The 13,334-nt window shown below is 46.3% G+C and overlaps 1 protein-coding gene across 2 annotated transcripts in view; it reads left to right on the top strand.

The window, feature by feature from the left end:
• The window catches only part of USP5 (ubiquitin specific peptidase 5), a 34,044-nt gene that overhangs the window by 10,504 nt on the left and 10,206 nt on the right, over nucleotides 1–13,334 (top strand). For both annotated transcript variants that reach the window (XM_020804138.3, XM_020804137.3), the window contains exons 6-13: nucleotides 675–859; nucleotides 1,807–1,901; nucleotides 2,303–2,496; nucleotides 4,308–4,379; nucleotides 6,202–6,283; nucleotides 6,398–6,523; nucleotides 6,833–6,986; nucleotides 7,490–7,664. In XM_020804138.3, the coding sequence (XP_020659797.1) occupies nucleotides 675–859; nucleotides 1,807–1,901; nucleotides 2,303–2,496; nucleotides 4,308–4,379; nucleotides 6,202–6,283; nucleotides 6,398–6,523; nucleotides 6,833–6,986; nucleotides 7,490–7,664 (1,083 nt within the window). The remainder of the gene's footprint in view (nucleotides 1–674; nucleotides 860–1,806; nucleotides 1,902–2,302; nucleotides 2,497–4,307; nucleotides 4,380–6,201; nucleotides 6,284–6,397; nucleotides 6,524–6,832; nucleotides 6,987–7,489; nucleotides 7,665–13,334) is intronic.

Below are 13,334 nucleotides of genomic sequence, written 5' to 3'. Positions count from 1 at the left end.
GTCCTAGTCTGGCCATTTGTCTGTATTGAGCCCCAGTTTGCTTGGCTGTGTCCTGTCCCTCACTGCATCTGGATATGGATCCAAGACTTCCACCTCAGACTTTGGGTGATCTCTTCCTGCAACTTCATTTAAATGTTTAAAAGCATGAATGGGCGACACTGAGCCTTGAAAAATCACATAAACTCAGGATCAGGAAGCCAAACACCAGTGCCTGAGCATCACCTTCTGGTAGTATTCAGCCAAAGAGAACCAGAACCAATGCAAAATAGTGCCCCCAAGCAGTCTAGAAGGACACATGGTGCTTTCAAGGGGTTAAGCAGAACCACCAAAGGGTTGTACTTATTTTGTCCACTCAACCTGGCTGACTACTCCCCTTCTATCAGTTCCTGTTTGTTGTTCAGATAGCAGCATGCCAGGTAGGCCTAGTTGTATGGCGCCATTCCTAGCAGCTGCCGGTTGCATTGTCTTCATCCTCTAGCGAATAGGGGAATTCAAGTGAATGTAGTCTATAGGCTGATCTCTGGTCAACAGGCAGTTGTTATATATACTGCAGAGCAGTGAGTTCTCCCCAAAGTGGGCAGTCCTGAATTCAGCTTAATTGCGCCCCTATTTCCTATGGGATAAATCTGGACGTGGCTGAAAGGAGACACTTATCCACCACCTTCTGTTGCTAGTGGCTGGAAGTGCACCAAGTGTGATATGCGGGAGAACCTATGGCTGAACATGACAGATGGATCCATCTTGTGTGGCCGCCGCTACTTTGATGGCAGTGGTGGCAACAACCACGCTGTGGAGCATTACCGAGAGACGGGCTATCCCCTGGCTGTGAAGTTGGGAACCATCACTCCTGATGGAGCAGGTAAGAAAGCCATCTGATTGTGCTTGCAGCTGATGTTTGCCCTCGAGTCACTGATGATGTTCAGGAGGAATTCAGAGTACCTCTCGTACTGGACTCTGTCACTACATTTGGGAGGATGGTAGAAGATAAATGTATTATCTAGGCCTATTGACAGTATTTCTGACCCATATCAGAGTGAATTGTTCTCATCCCCACCAATTTGATGGGAGTCAGTCTGCTTTGTTATGGATGATTATCGTTTCTTGACCCAGGAGGGGAGATTGAAGGTGAATTCTGCCACACACGTCAACCTCCTGCAGCAGCTGCCTTCATTTAAGAGCTGCTCCTTCACTTCTATACATCACATGTACTTCCACACAGTCTGCAAATATGCACATACCACTTGCATGTGAAAGGGGTATTATAAAACTGGACCACCTCTGCTTCTTGAAAACATGATGATTTCTGGCTCCCTTTTTCTGGCAAGAAAAAGCTTGGACTGTACCCTAGTTAAGTTTGGTAGGACCTCCATGAGTCAGATCACTTGAGCCAGTGGCAGGATTTGCCCCATCACTTCCAGCTGGCAATCCTTCTCTTAACATTTTGCTGGGAGCATATAGTGCAGTACCACTCACCCCTTGGACTGCATGCACCATTGTTTTGAACAGTTACCGTCCAAGTTATTGTACAGAAACCCTTCTCAAAAAAAATCAAAATGTTTATGTCTGGAAGACTGTTCTCACACGCAGTTTTCACAAATTATAATTCTTTATATGTTCAGTCAAAGATTTTTCTCACAGCTTCTCTCCTAGATAGCAAATTGGGCTGATTTTCTGGGGACCAGATGGAATTTGTTTCCCAGCTGAATCATCCCTGCTGTCAGGGTGGAAGGGATTTTTTTCTTGTTGGAACAGCTCTGAACTGTATTAGGTCAAATGTTGTTGTCCCTTCATTCCCTTCTTTGGCAGATGTCTACTCTTACGATGAGGATGACATGGTTTTGGACCCTAACCTGGCCGAGCACCTTGCTCATTTTGGGATAGACATGCTCAAAATGCAGAAGGTGAGAAGGGGTGATGGAGCGAAAGGCTTTGGTTTCTGCTCTGGGGTTGGTCATCATAGTCACTGTTCCACCTAGATAGGATGAAGTGCCACATTGGGAAGGGACACAGGGGCCTCCCTAGGCAAGGGGAGAGTGGTGGTGACCGTTTCCCATTCCTGTGGCTAGATTTTGGGTCGGAATGCTGCTTCTGTCCCTTTTCCCGAGTTCTAGGCACCTCCATTCAGAAAGTAGGTGGGGAGAGAGCTCACGCATCTTCCTCTCTGCCTCTGGCTTAACAAAGGCATTGCTTACTGCCCCTGTCATGACTTCTTGCAGCAGGCTGCTGTTCAGAATTTCCCTTGGATCCCCAGGGACATCCTCCCTCTTCCTTGAATATTTTCTGTGGCTCTTTTTTTCTGCAGACTGACAAGACAATGACGGAGCTGGAGATTGATATGAACCAGCGGATTGGTGAGTGGGAGCTGATCCAGGAGTCTGGAGTGCAGCTCAAGCCCCTCTACGGCCCTGGCTACACAGGTATCCGTAACCTGGGAAACAGCTGCTACCTCAACTCGGTAGTGCAGGTGCTCTTCAGCATACCAGACTTTCAGCGGAAGTAAGTGAATCCAAGGTGGCCTCTATGACTCTGTAGCCCTGGAGCATCAAGCCACTTTCTAAGAGAGTCAACAGTGGATCCTATCGCGCGAATGTTCTTTTTCTTTTTCTTTTATTTAATTTTTGGTGGGGGGGAGGACAGCCCCAAATGGTCTTCCATGCCTGACTATGTGTATAGGCCTGAACCTGGACCAAATAATGGCAAATCTGGCAGATCAGATGTTGGGAGCACTTTTGCGTTTTTTATGCCCTGCCTTATCTCACATTCTTGGAAAAGGGCGGGGAGGGGAACAGTATGTCAAAATCAAAAGTTTCTTGGAGTGCTTTGATGAAATCCCATCTTGCCCTGTCCCTTGACCCCAAGAAATCAAATCATTAAACAGTGTGTTATGCTACTTCTGTAAGGCAAGTCAGAACGTTAGAGGAAGGGAATGTCAGAATTGAGGGGTAGAGACTCCTCCTTTCAGGTGTACACATACCGCTGGTGAGAGACAGAAGTCTTATGGGTGGGCCATCCAGCTTTCATAACAGTTGCTAATGATTAGTAACAACATTGCTGTTTCAGCTAATGCCTGTAATGTGTCTTTCCTCCCAACAATACTGCTGAACTTGTTTATGTTGTTGACACGTCAATGATGAATACGATAACAGAATTCTAATATGTGTACTTTTCAGAAAAGGTGGGGTTTTTGTTTATACAGTGGTGCCTCACTTAACGATGATAATCCGTTCCAGCAAAATCGCCATTAAGCGAAAACATCGTAAAACGAAATTAAAAACCCCATTGAAACGCATTGAAACCCGTTCAATGCGTTCCAATGGGGTAAAAACTCGCCGTCCAGCGAAGATCCTCCATACGGCTGCCATTTTCGCTGCCTGTATAGCGAGGAATCCATCCCTAAACACAGCGGGGAGCCATTTTAAGCACCCGGCGGCCATTTTGAAAACCCGACAATCAGCTGTTTTGATCGTTGTAATGCAAAGAATCGGTTTCTGAAGCAGGGAACCGATCTTTGCAAAGCGAAAAAAAACGATTTAGACTATTGTTTTGCGATCACAATTGCGATCTCAAAAAGATCATCGTAATGCAGTTTTGTCATAATGCGGGGCAATTGTTAAGCGAGGTACCACTGTATAATGGTAGAGCCCCGGTTTGTTGATAGTAGGATTGGTCGGATGTAAGATACAGAAAAGCAGAACCACTGCTCAGAATGAGACATTCAGGACAAACACATGCCCTGTCCCATAATTCGGCAGGAACCCCCTCCCAGGTTGAATTATGGGATGGAGAGCCATTAAACAGCAAGAGAAAGAGCAGTTCTTTATGCCATTCCTGTGCCGTTTTCACGCCATCTGAAAAGCACCCAGCTGCGCCTTTGCATGTTGCAAGGATTCCCGCAACTCTCAAAGGTGCAGCTGGGTGCTTTTCAGAGGATGCAGAGAAGCCGCATGAGAATGGCATGGAGGTAGGAGGACTGTTCTACCTGTTGCTGTTCGAGGACTCCCAGTCCTGTAATTCCACCGGTGGTGGTGGGACGATTCCCATAAAATTATGGAACTGGGAGTTTGTGCCATCCCTAACCAGAGTTTCAGTGCCTTCTGAAGATTCCCTGTCGGAACCTGAAATGGGAATCCGGGAAGTAGAGACATCTCTGTTACTCCTATGCCTAGGTGCTTGTGTATCTTGTAAAATAGGCATGTAATTATTTGGGCTTCAAACTCTGAAAAGGTTATCATCATGACCTTGCAGATGTGATGTTCTGAAAAGTGTTCTCTCAGTTACCTAAGTTGGCCTTTCTGTTTGCTTTTTAGGTATGTAGACAAGATAGAGAAAATATTTCAGAATTCTCCTGCAGATCCTACACAAGACTTCAGTACTCAAGTGTATGTAGTGCTCTAAAGCGGTGGTCCCCAACCTTTTCCGAATCACGGACCGAGGGGGCGGGGTCTGTGTGCGGGGAGGCACCCGTGCGTGCGTATGAGTGGGTGGGGCACCAGTGCACACATATGCGGGGGACGGGACGCACATGCAGGTACGCGGGGCACCCGTGCATGCATGCATGGTCGTGTGCGCGCATGCATGCATGCATGCAGGGGGGCAGGAGATTTGTCTCCACGGCCTGGTCCTGACAAGGCCACAAGCCGGTGCCAGCCGGGGGTTGGGGACCCCGGCTCTAAAGGAATGAGGTCAGGCACCCTTATATGGGGCCACTTCATTCTGCTGCTACCATCCCTGCTGTTGTATCTCAAGTGCTCAGTGATGCTCTGCTGCAGACATTGCTTCTGAGTTACTGTAACATATTGTTACTACTAAGAAATTGAATTTCATGTGAAATTTCCAGTCAAGTACACAGAGAAAGTCCGATTATTGCTGAACAGTACTTATAACAGTAATGTTTTTTGTGTCAGCAGTTACTGTGAAATCTTATCAGAATATTTTCCCAAGTAATGGTAGGGACGTGGTGGCGCTGTGGGCTAAACCGCAGAAGCCTGTGCTACAGGGTCAGAAGACCAAGCAGTCATAAGATCGAATCCACGTGACAGAGTGAGCGCCCGTCACTTGTCCCAGCTCCCGCCAACCTAGCGGTTTGAAAGCATGCAAATGCCAGTAGATAAATAGGACCACTTCGGTGGGAAGGTAACAGCGTTCCGTGTCTAAGTCTCACTGGCCATGTGACCACAGAAGATTGTCTTCGGACAAAACACTGGCTCTATGGCTTGGAAACGGGGATGAGCACCGCCCCCTAGAGTTGAACACGACTGGCCAAAAATTGTCAAGGGGAACCTTTACCTTTACCTTTAATGAACAGTCATCAGGAAGTGCACCTCTCTCCCTAAGCCTTTGAAAGCCCTGCTCATAAGGGGCCCTAAGTAACCACACCTCATTCTCTCCTCTTTTGTTTCTTGTACTGGTGTTTCCCTAATCTCCTTGACTACTGCATCATTTCCCGGTTGGTCATTTCAGTAGGTTTGGTTACATGGCGCTCTCCCACTGCCTTTCATGGAGTCCCCCCAATGCATATTAAACTATCTGTCCAAGTCACAGTTGTGTACAGAAATGACTTGATTAACTGAAGCCGTCACAATTTGAAAAACATTACATGCAATAACATTAACTGTCATAGCAGTTTTTCTGTTTTTGCAGAGACAAAGTGGTTTACAAACTCAACTTAAAAAGACAAACTTGCTGAATTCGGTGTGTGTTTTTTTAAATCTTGAAGTGCATTTCCAAGTTCAGTTGTTAGTAAATTAAAGGTGAAAGCATGAATAAGCTCTGCCTTTGGGAAAACTTCCAAGGGGTTTGAGAGCCTCACGATGTATCAAGCCTTCCAGGACAAAGAAGAGGGGTGTCTGCAGCTCCATACACATTACTGTATTTGGACTGCAATTCCTACCAGTCCTCTTGTAATCCAGACATCTATATTCCTGAATGAATATATGGCTTCCAGGTAGTGTTGGATTGCATAGATAGTGAAGAGGGATAATGGGAGCTGCAATCCAGGTAGAATAGTATCTATGGAACTGCAGACAGTCCCTCCTTGTCTTGGAAGACTTGATACAACATGAGGCTCACAAAACACATGGAACCAAATCTTGGCCCTTTGTGGGGAACGGGATGCCCTCATTGATTTAAATGGATTTCAAGATCTTGCTCGTACATTTTCTTAGTATTTCATGTCTATTTTCATTTAATCTGTTTTTTCAGAGCCAAACTGGGCCATGGGTTACTCTCTGGGGAATATTCAAAACCTGCCACTTCAGACGGGGAACAGCAATCGGACCAGAAGGTAGGGGCTGTTGTTCACTGTTCTTAAAGTTGGAGAGAGGTCTTGCCTATCTGTGGTTTAGCAGTCCTAAGAGTCTTCTGCTTGAAGGATATACTCAATCAGCTCTCCTTACAGGGCATTCAAGATGGTATTGCACCACGGATGTTCAAGTCTCTTGTCGGCAAAGGTCATCCAGAATTTTCTACCAACCGGCAGCAAGATGCACAAGAGTTCTTCCTACACTTCATCAACATGGTGGAGGTACCAACATTCCACCTTCCTCCCTCCCTCCAGAATACACAGTTATAAGAACAAATGGCTGTAGGCTAAGGTTCACATCCTGATCCTCTGCCTTTAACATAGAAAGCATGGGGTTGGCCTACAGAATTCTGTCCCTGTCCTGCCTCAACTGACCAAGCAAGTGTAGAAAATGTTCCTGAGATGGGAAATGAGGAAACCACTTGTGTAGGTTTTAAACTTAGGATTCTGAAAGCGCCTTTAGTCTAAATTCTTGCTGAATCACGTTAATGTTTTTGCTGACCCTTTTTTTCAAATGTTATCCTTCCCCAGAGGAACTGCCGTAGTTCTGAAAATCCAAACGAGGTCTTCCGGTTCTTGGTAGAGGAGAAGCTGAAGTGTTTGGCCACCGAGAAGGTGAAATACACCCAACGCGTTGATTACATCATGCAGCTGCCTGTACCCATGGAGGCAGCCCTGAACAAAGGTTGGGAGCTCTTAGGGTAACTGGGTCTGCCGTCTTTCCCAAACACCCTTCTGTACTGATAGGTTAAAAGCGGGATGTGGACTTCTTGGGAATTGGAGGGTGAGGTGGGAGAAAGCCTTGCTTGTTTCTCCCAAAACATGGTAAAATAAAACTGATATCCTAAGGACAGTTAGAACGGAGCGATGGCATTCCTTTTTTCTTGCTTCACACTTAGAAGTGGGTGAAGACTTGTTCTGAAACCCTGACAAAGCTAAACGTTCACGATATGGTTTCCCTCGGTTGTTGCGTCCAACCATCTTGGCTCTACACCATGCACTCAGAATGGATGTGGGAGATTTTTCTCTAGGGCTTTTGCTGTTCTCTTGTCCAAAACAAGTTTATCACTGGGCGGCAAGCGAGTCCAGGAACTGTCTACTTCCTATGGCCACTCCTGTCCCTGTTTTAAAGTGGACCGCCTCTGTGGTGGATCCAATAGGTCCTCCTTGCATTTTGTTTTTCACCAGATGAGTTGCTGGAATATGAAGAAAAGAAGCGACAGGCGGAAGAAGAGAAGCAGCCACTGCCTGAGCTGGTCCGTGCCAAGGTGCCTTTCAGCTCCTGCCTTGAGGCCTATGGAGCTCCAGAACAAGTAGATGATTTCTGGAGCACAGCCTTGCAGGCCAAGTCTGTGGCACTCAAGTGAGTACGGTAATAGGGAGATGGATGGAGCTAGCTAGAAAGGAAGGGTATGCACGAAAAAAAAGTTACTCTCATTTTCACTGTTATTAGAAAATGCAGAAGTGTTTGAAATGTGGATTTATTTCAAGGTACAGTACTAAGAATGTATGAGATTGAGAGGATAACCAATTTAGAAGCACTAAAATTAATGAGTGAGGGTCAAGAGATTGTAAAAACACCTAAAGTGTAACAGCCTAGAGTATATTTACATGAGGAGAAACGAAAAGCACAGATCGCTTACAGCTGATCTTTACAGAGTAAGATGAATTCATGAAAATTCATGCAGAAAGGTGAGGAATGCAATTAGTGATGAACCAGGGAGACTGACTCATTTTAATTTAACACAACATTGTGTATGGCAGTTGCATCCAAGGTCAGGATAACCATGATAACATCCAATTTCTGGCAAGAAAGTAACAACAAGAAAAGTACTTTCTTGTCCAACTCACCGTTTCATAGTGAATTCAAGTGGTTTTTAATTATTCCTAAGGGCTCTTGATTTCCAATTGATTAAGAGATTCCTAACTTCTCTCCTACTAAAACCTCACTGATTGTCATCTCTATGTTTCTCCCTTGTTGAGAGAAATGCAGCATATAAATAAAACTAATAATAATAGTATGGAATACTGTTTATTTACGTCAACTGTTTTTAGCCTGCCTTTCTCCTTAAAAGGACCCAAGGCAGCTTACGTCATTACAAGCATTGTGAGGGATCAAACTCTGCCAAATTTTATAATTCTTAATATCTTGCAGTTGTTTAAAAATCACAAAGACATAAGAGCCAAGCTAGCTAAAGTAATATTGAGAAAAAATGTGAGGCATGATAGGAGGATCAAGCTGGAGATATTTCAGCACCAAACAGCTACATGGGCTGATATGTTTTCATATTGTTGGGTTTTGGAACTGTGACCATGATTAAGGGCGAAGGAAGTGGTGAGAATAACACTGTGACATGTGCTTCTAGAGATTACATTCTTAGACCTGTTTCAGAGCCAGTTATGGATGAACTGGAATGAGGTCTGTGATATAACATAGCTCTCCTAAAAACTCTCCCTGTCAATAGGGGCAGCTATAATGATGGGGTCACGAAGAGTCGGACACGACTTAATGACTAAACAACAACAATAATGACTTACTGTATTCTGTTTAACACTAGTAATATTCTAGCTGATAGATTGGTCAAGTAGTGTGTTTAGTTTTTCCTTTCTTAGTGCTGCCCTCAATACTGTATTCTCTTATCTCTTCCAAGTATTGTCTGTAGTTGAGTCCTTGGTTGGTGTGCATGTATGCTATTTCTCCAAATCCGTGCTTGACTTCTCTGACCTTGGCCTGGCTTCTTAGGGGTCCTTGCTTGTTAGATCTTAGTTATCTCTAAAAATCTGGGCTACGAGAAAATCCAGGTCCCCAAACCTTGCAGTGGCATAGATATGAGAAAGGAAGGCAATGAAACATGCTGTCTGTGGTGTATCCTAATGCGGGGGGGGGGCACCTGCCAGATGAGAAAATTTGCATGTAGGCACCTCCTGTACTGCCTCCAGCTTGTGGGCCACGACAAAAAGGGATGTTGTGTCTACATGGTGATCATACCTGTTCTTCTTCGTGGCCTCTGTGAATGCACACTAATGGGTTAAATCTGCACTTGTGCAGAGGCCTCGGAATATTCTAGAGCTTAAAGTAACACTTTTGGCTCCGCCCCCCAGGACCTCATGGTCCGCCCGTCCTAACAGTTACCTCAGTTCCATTTTTTCCGCTGCTGCAGTTAGGTCTCCTGGCTAGAGCTCCGTGAAATTATTGGAAATTCTTGGAAAATATTTGGCTCCTGTTCGATTCTTCATTAAGGAAAGTACAAAGACTTTATTATTTAGGAGGGGAAGTGTGCGTTTTGGCCCTTTGCGAGGGTTTTCCCTCTTTCCCCCTCCCTTCCCCCCCTTCCCCCCCCCCTTGAATTGTTCCCAGGCCTCCAAGGCTTCCTCATCTCCCAGGGTTACTTTTAAAAGCTGCATTGCCTTGGAGAGTCGCACAAAAATCTTTGTGTATGCATTGAAGCAGCCTCTGCGTCCGCAGAACCCGACCCTTTACCTCATATATAACCTAGGGAAAAGAGTAAAGCCTCTAAAACTAAGGCCAAACCCTTAGTTTTATAACCACCGACCCCTCATTCTTCGGCTATTCCTAGCCTGCCACCACAGGCTTCCCCGTCCTTGCCTGTCCTCACTCCTCAGTCTCCTGTTTTTTCCTAGGGCTCTTCGCCTCCATCTTCACCGCCATCGTTGGTCCCGCTTCCTCCTACTCCGGAATTATCCCTGCAACATCCTCTCCGAAAAATAAGAAGGTGAAAGCGAAGCATTTGGCGCCATCTTTAGAGATTCCCGGTCTCCGAGCCACTCGGGACCGAAGGTCTCACCCCACGGGGCTCGACATTTTCGCCCCAATAAAGCGAAGAAGCATGCGCCTAAAGAGGACTTGCGAAAAACAAGAAGGCGAAAACGAAGCATTTCGCGCCATCTTTTAGAGATTCCCGGTCTCCGAGCCACTCGGGACCGAAGGTCTCACCCCACGGGGCTCGACATCTTCGCCCCAATCAAGCTAAAGAGCATGCGCCTAAAGAGGACTTGCAACCGCTCAAGCTCTCTAAGAGCTATTTGAGACGTTGGAGGCAGCAAATGCAAAAGCTGTATTATCCGCGTCTGCTATACAGCCTTGCTGTGGAAACTTCATCCTCCGAGTCCTCCTCGTCCTCATCAGAATCCTCCAATGAGAGTTCAACATCGTCGGTACCGTCCTTCCCTGATATCGGGAGGAAGAGGCACCGATCGGTACCGAGGGAACCTCCGTTACTGGAGATGCCCGAACATCGATGGACCTCCCAGGTCCCGATACTCCCGTGGGCTCCGGTACCGAAGAAAGAGATCATCTCCTGATACCAAAAGACATAAGAAGAGATGGTACCATGAAGCCTCCCTGGTACAGGAGGTTAAAACATGCTGGTACCATGCCTTGGTACCAAGCAGAAGGCTAAAACATGCTGGTACCAGGAGGTCAAAACATGCTGGTACCATGCCTTGGTACCAAGCGGAAGGCTAAAACAGGCTGGTACCAGGAGGTTAAAATATGCTGGTACCATGCCTTGGTACCAAGCGGAAGGTTAAAACAGGCTGGTACCAGGAGGTTAAAACATGCTGGTACCATGCCTTGGTACCAAGCGGAAGGCTAAAACATGCTGGTACCAGGAGGTCAAAACATGCTGGTACCATGCCTTGGTACCAAGCGGAAGGCTAAAACATGCTGGTACCAGGAGGTCAAAACATGCTGGTACCATGCCTTGGTACCAAGCGGAAGGCTAAAACAGGCTGGTACCAGGAGGTCAAAACATGCTGGTACCATGCCTTGGTACCAAGCGGAAGGCTAAAACATGCTGGTACCAGGGGATTAAAACATGCTGATACCATGCCTTGGTACCAAGCGGAAGGTTAAAACAGGTTGGTACCAGGAGGTTAAAACATGCTGGTACCATGCCTTGGTACCAAGCGGAAGGTTAAAACAGGCTGGTACCAGGAGGTTAAAACATGCTGGTACCATGCCTTGGTACCAAGCGGAAGGCTAAAACATGCTGGTACCAGGAGGTCAAAACATGCTGGTACCATGCCTTGGTACCAAGCGGAAGGCTAAAACAGGCTGGTACCAGGAGGTCAAAACATGCTGGTACCATGCCTTGGTACCAAGCGGAAGGCTAAAACATGCTGGTACCAGGGGATTAAAACATGCTGGTACCATGCCTTGGTACCAAGCGGAAGGCTAAAACTTGCTGGTACCAGGGAATTAAAACATGCTGGTACCATGCCTTGGTACCAAGCAGAAAGTTAAAACGGGCTGGTACCAGGGAATTAAAACATGCTGGTACCATGCCTTGGTACCAAGCAGAAAGTTAAAACGGGCTGGTACCAGGAGGTTAAAACATGCTGGTACCATGCCTTGGTACCAAGCAGAAGGCTAAAACTTGCTGGTACCAGGGGATTAAAACATGCTGATACCATGCCTTGGTACCAAGCGAAAGGTTAAAACAGGCTGGTACCAGGAGGTTAAAACATGCTGGTACCATGCCTTGGTACCAAGCAGAAAGTTAAAACAGGCTGGTACCAGGAGGTTAAAACATGCTGGTACCATGCCTTGGTACCAAGCAGAAGGCTAAAACATGCTGGTACCAGGGGATTAAAACATGCTGGTACCATGCCTTGGTACCAAGCAGAAGTCTAAAACATGCTGGTACCAGGGGATTAAAACATGCTGGTACCATGCCTTGGTACCAAGCGAAAGGTTAAAACAGGCTGGTACCAGGGGATTAAAACATGCTGGTACCATGCCTTGGTACCAAGCAGAAAGTTAAAACAGGCGGGTACCAGGAGGTTAAAACATGCTGGTACCATGCCTTGGTACCAAGTGGAAGACTAAAACAATATATGCCCATAAGAAACGCCTGGTACTGAGGAAGTATTCTTAAGGAAGATACTGAATACTGATGATATGAGGAAGGATACTGAAAAAGAAACCAGAAGTCGTTTTTCACTTCTGATGCTCCACTTTCTTCTACTTCCCATGACTCTGACTCTGAATCTTCCGACTCCATGGGACCAGACCACTCCTAACCTGACCCTGCCAGACTCTGATATTTGTGATGGCTTTCCTCCATCCCTCATTTCCGAATTTCATTCATGTTCTAACATGATACAGAGAATCAATAAGGCTCTTGATTTAACAGTACATCAACTTCAAACAGAGTCTGATAAGGTTTATGCAGATATTGATGAGGAATCAGTGCCTTCCCTGTGCTTGTCCCTTATCCCATCTTTATTCTGCTTGCTTCAGTAGACCTGGGAAAAGCCCTTCTCTGTCCCTAAAATGTCCAGGCTTGTAGAAAATCTGTACAAGACCTATGGTACCAATACAGATTTTTAACTAGGCATCCTCCTCCTTATGTGGATGTGGACACCACACAAGCCAGATCACGCTCGAGATCTACTACCACACCGAGCAGCGAGGAGGTGAGAAAGCTCATCTACATGGCAGCTATGGGCGCCTAACATGTCAGCCTCTCTAACTGTGCACTACCCTCTCTTCAGGCAGCCCCAGCAGCATTTAATCCGAAAGGGCTTGCTCCATTAAGACGCCATGTCCCTCACTCAGCAAGAGAGTGTGATAGCGCATCACATTATCGAGGCCACCTCCAAACAACTCATGACTGGGGTAACCTTGCAAAGACACGATTGGCTAAGGTCAGCCAACATTTCTGATTATGTCAGATTTGGAATAGGGGACTTGCTCTTTGATGGCTCTAGGTTATTCGATCCCTAGATGGCCTTCAAAGAATGAGGAAAACAGCATGGTCGTACAACGTTCAGCCTTATAGATCCCCGTTCTCTCTAGTAAGGCCCATTTTAGAGTTCAGCGCCTTGCCATTCAGCTCTCGACGGCGCCTCGAGTATTCACATAGGGGCCGTATTGGAATCTTGGCCGGCAAGAGTTTTTCCTTTCCCAGAATGGCATGGTTTAAATTTGTTCCCTGATATGTTGCTCCCCTCCGTTGTCTTGGATCACAGCCCATCAGGCCCAAAATCTTCGGGGACTCATGATTTC

This window comes from Pogona vitticeps, chromosome 2 (assembly GCF_051106095.1).
Source record: "Pogona vitticeps strain Pit_001003342236 chromosome 2, PviZW2.1, whole genome shotgun sequence".
NCBI lineage: Eukaryota > Metazoa > Chordata > Lepidosauria > Squamata > Agamidae > Pogona > Pogona vitticeps.
Note: the sequence above shows the minus strand (reverse complement) of the source record. Positions and strands in the feature narration are given on the sequence as shown.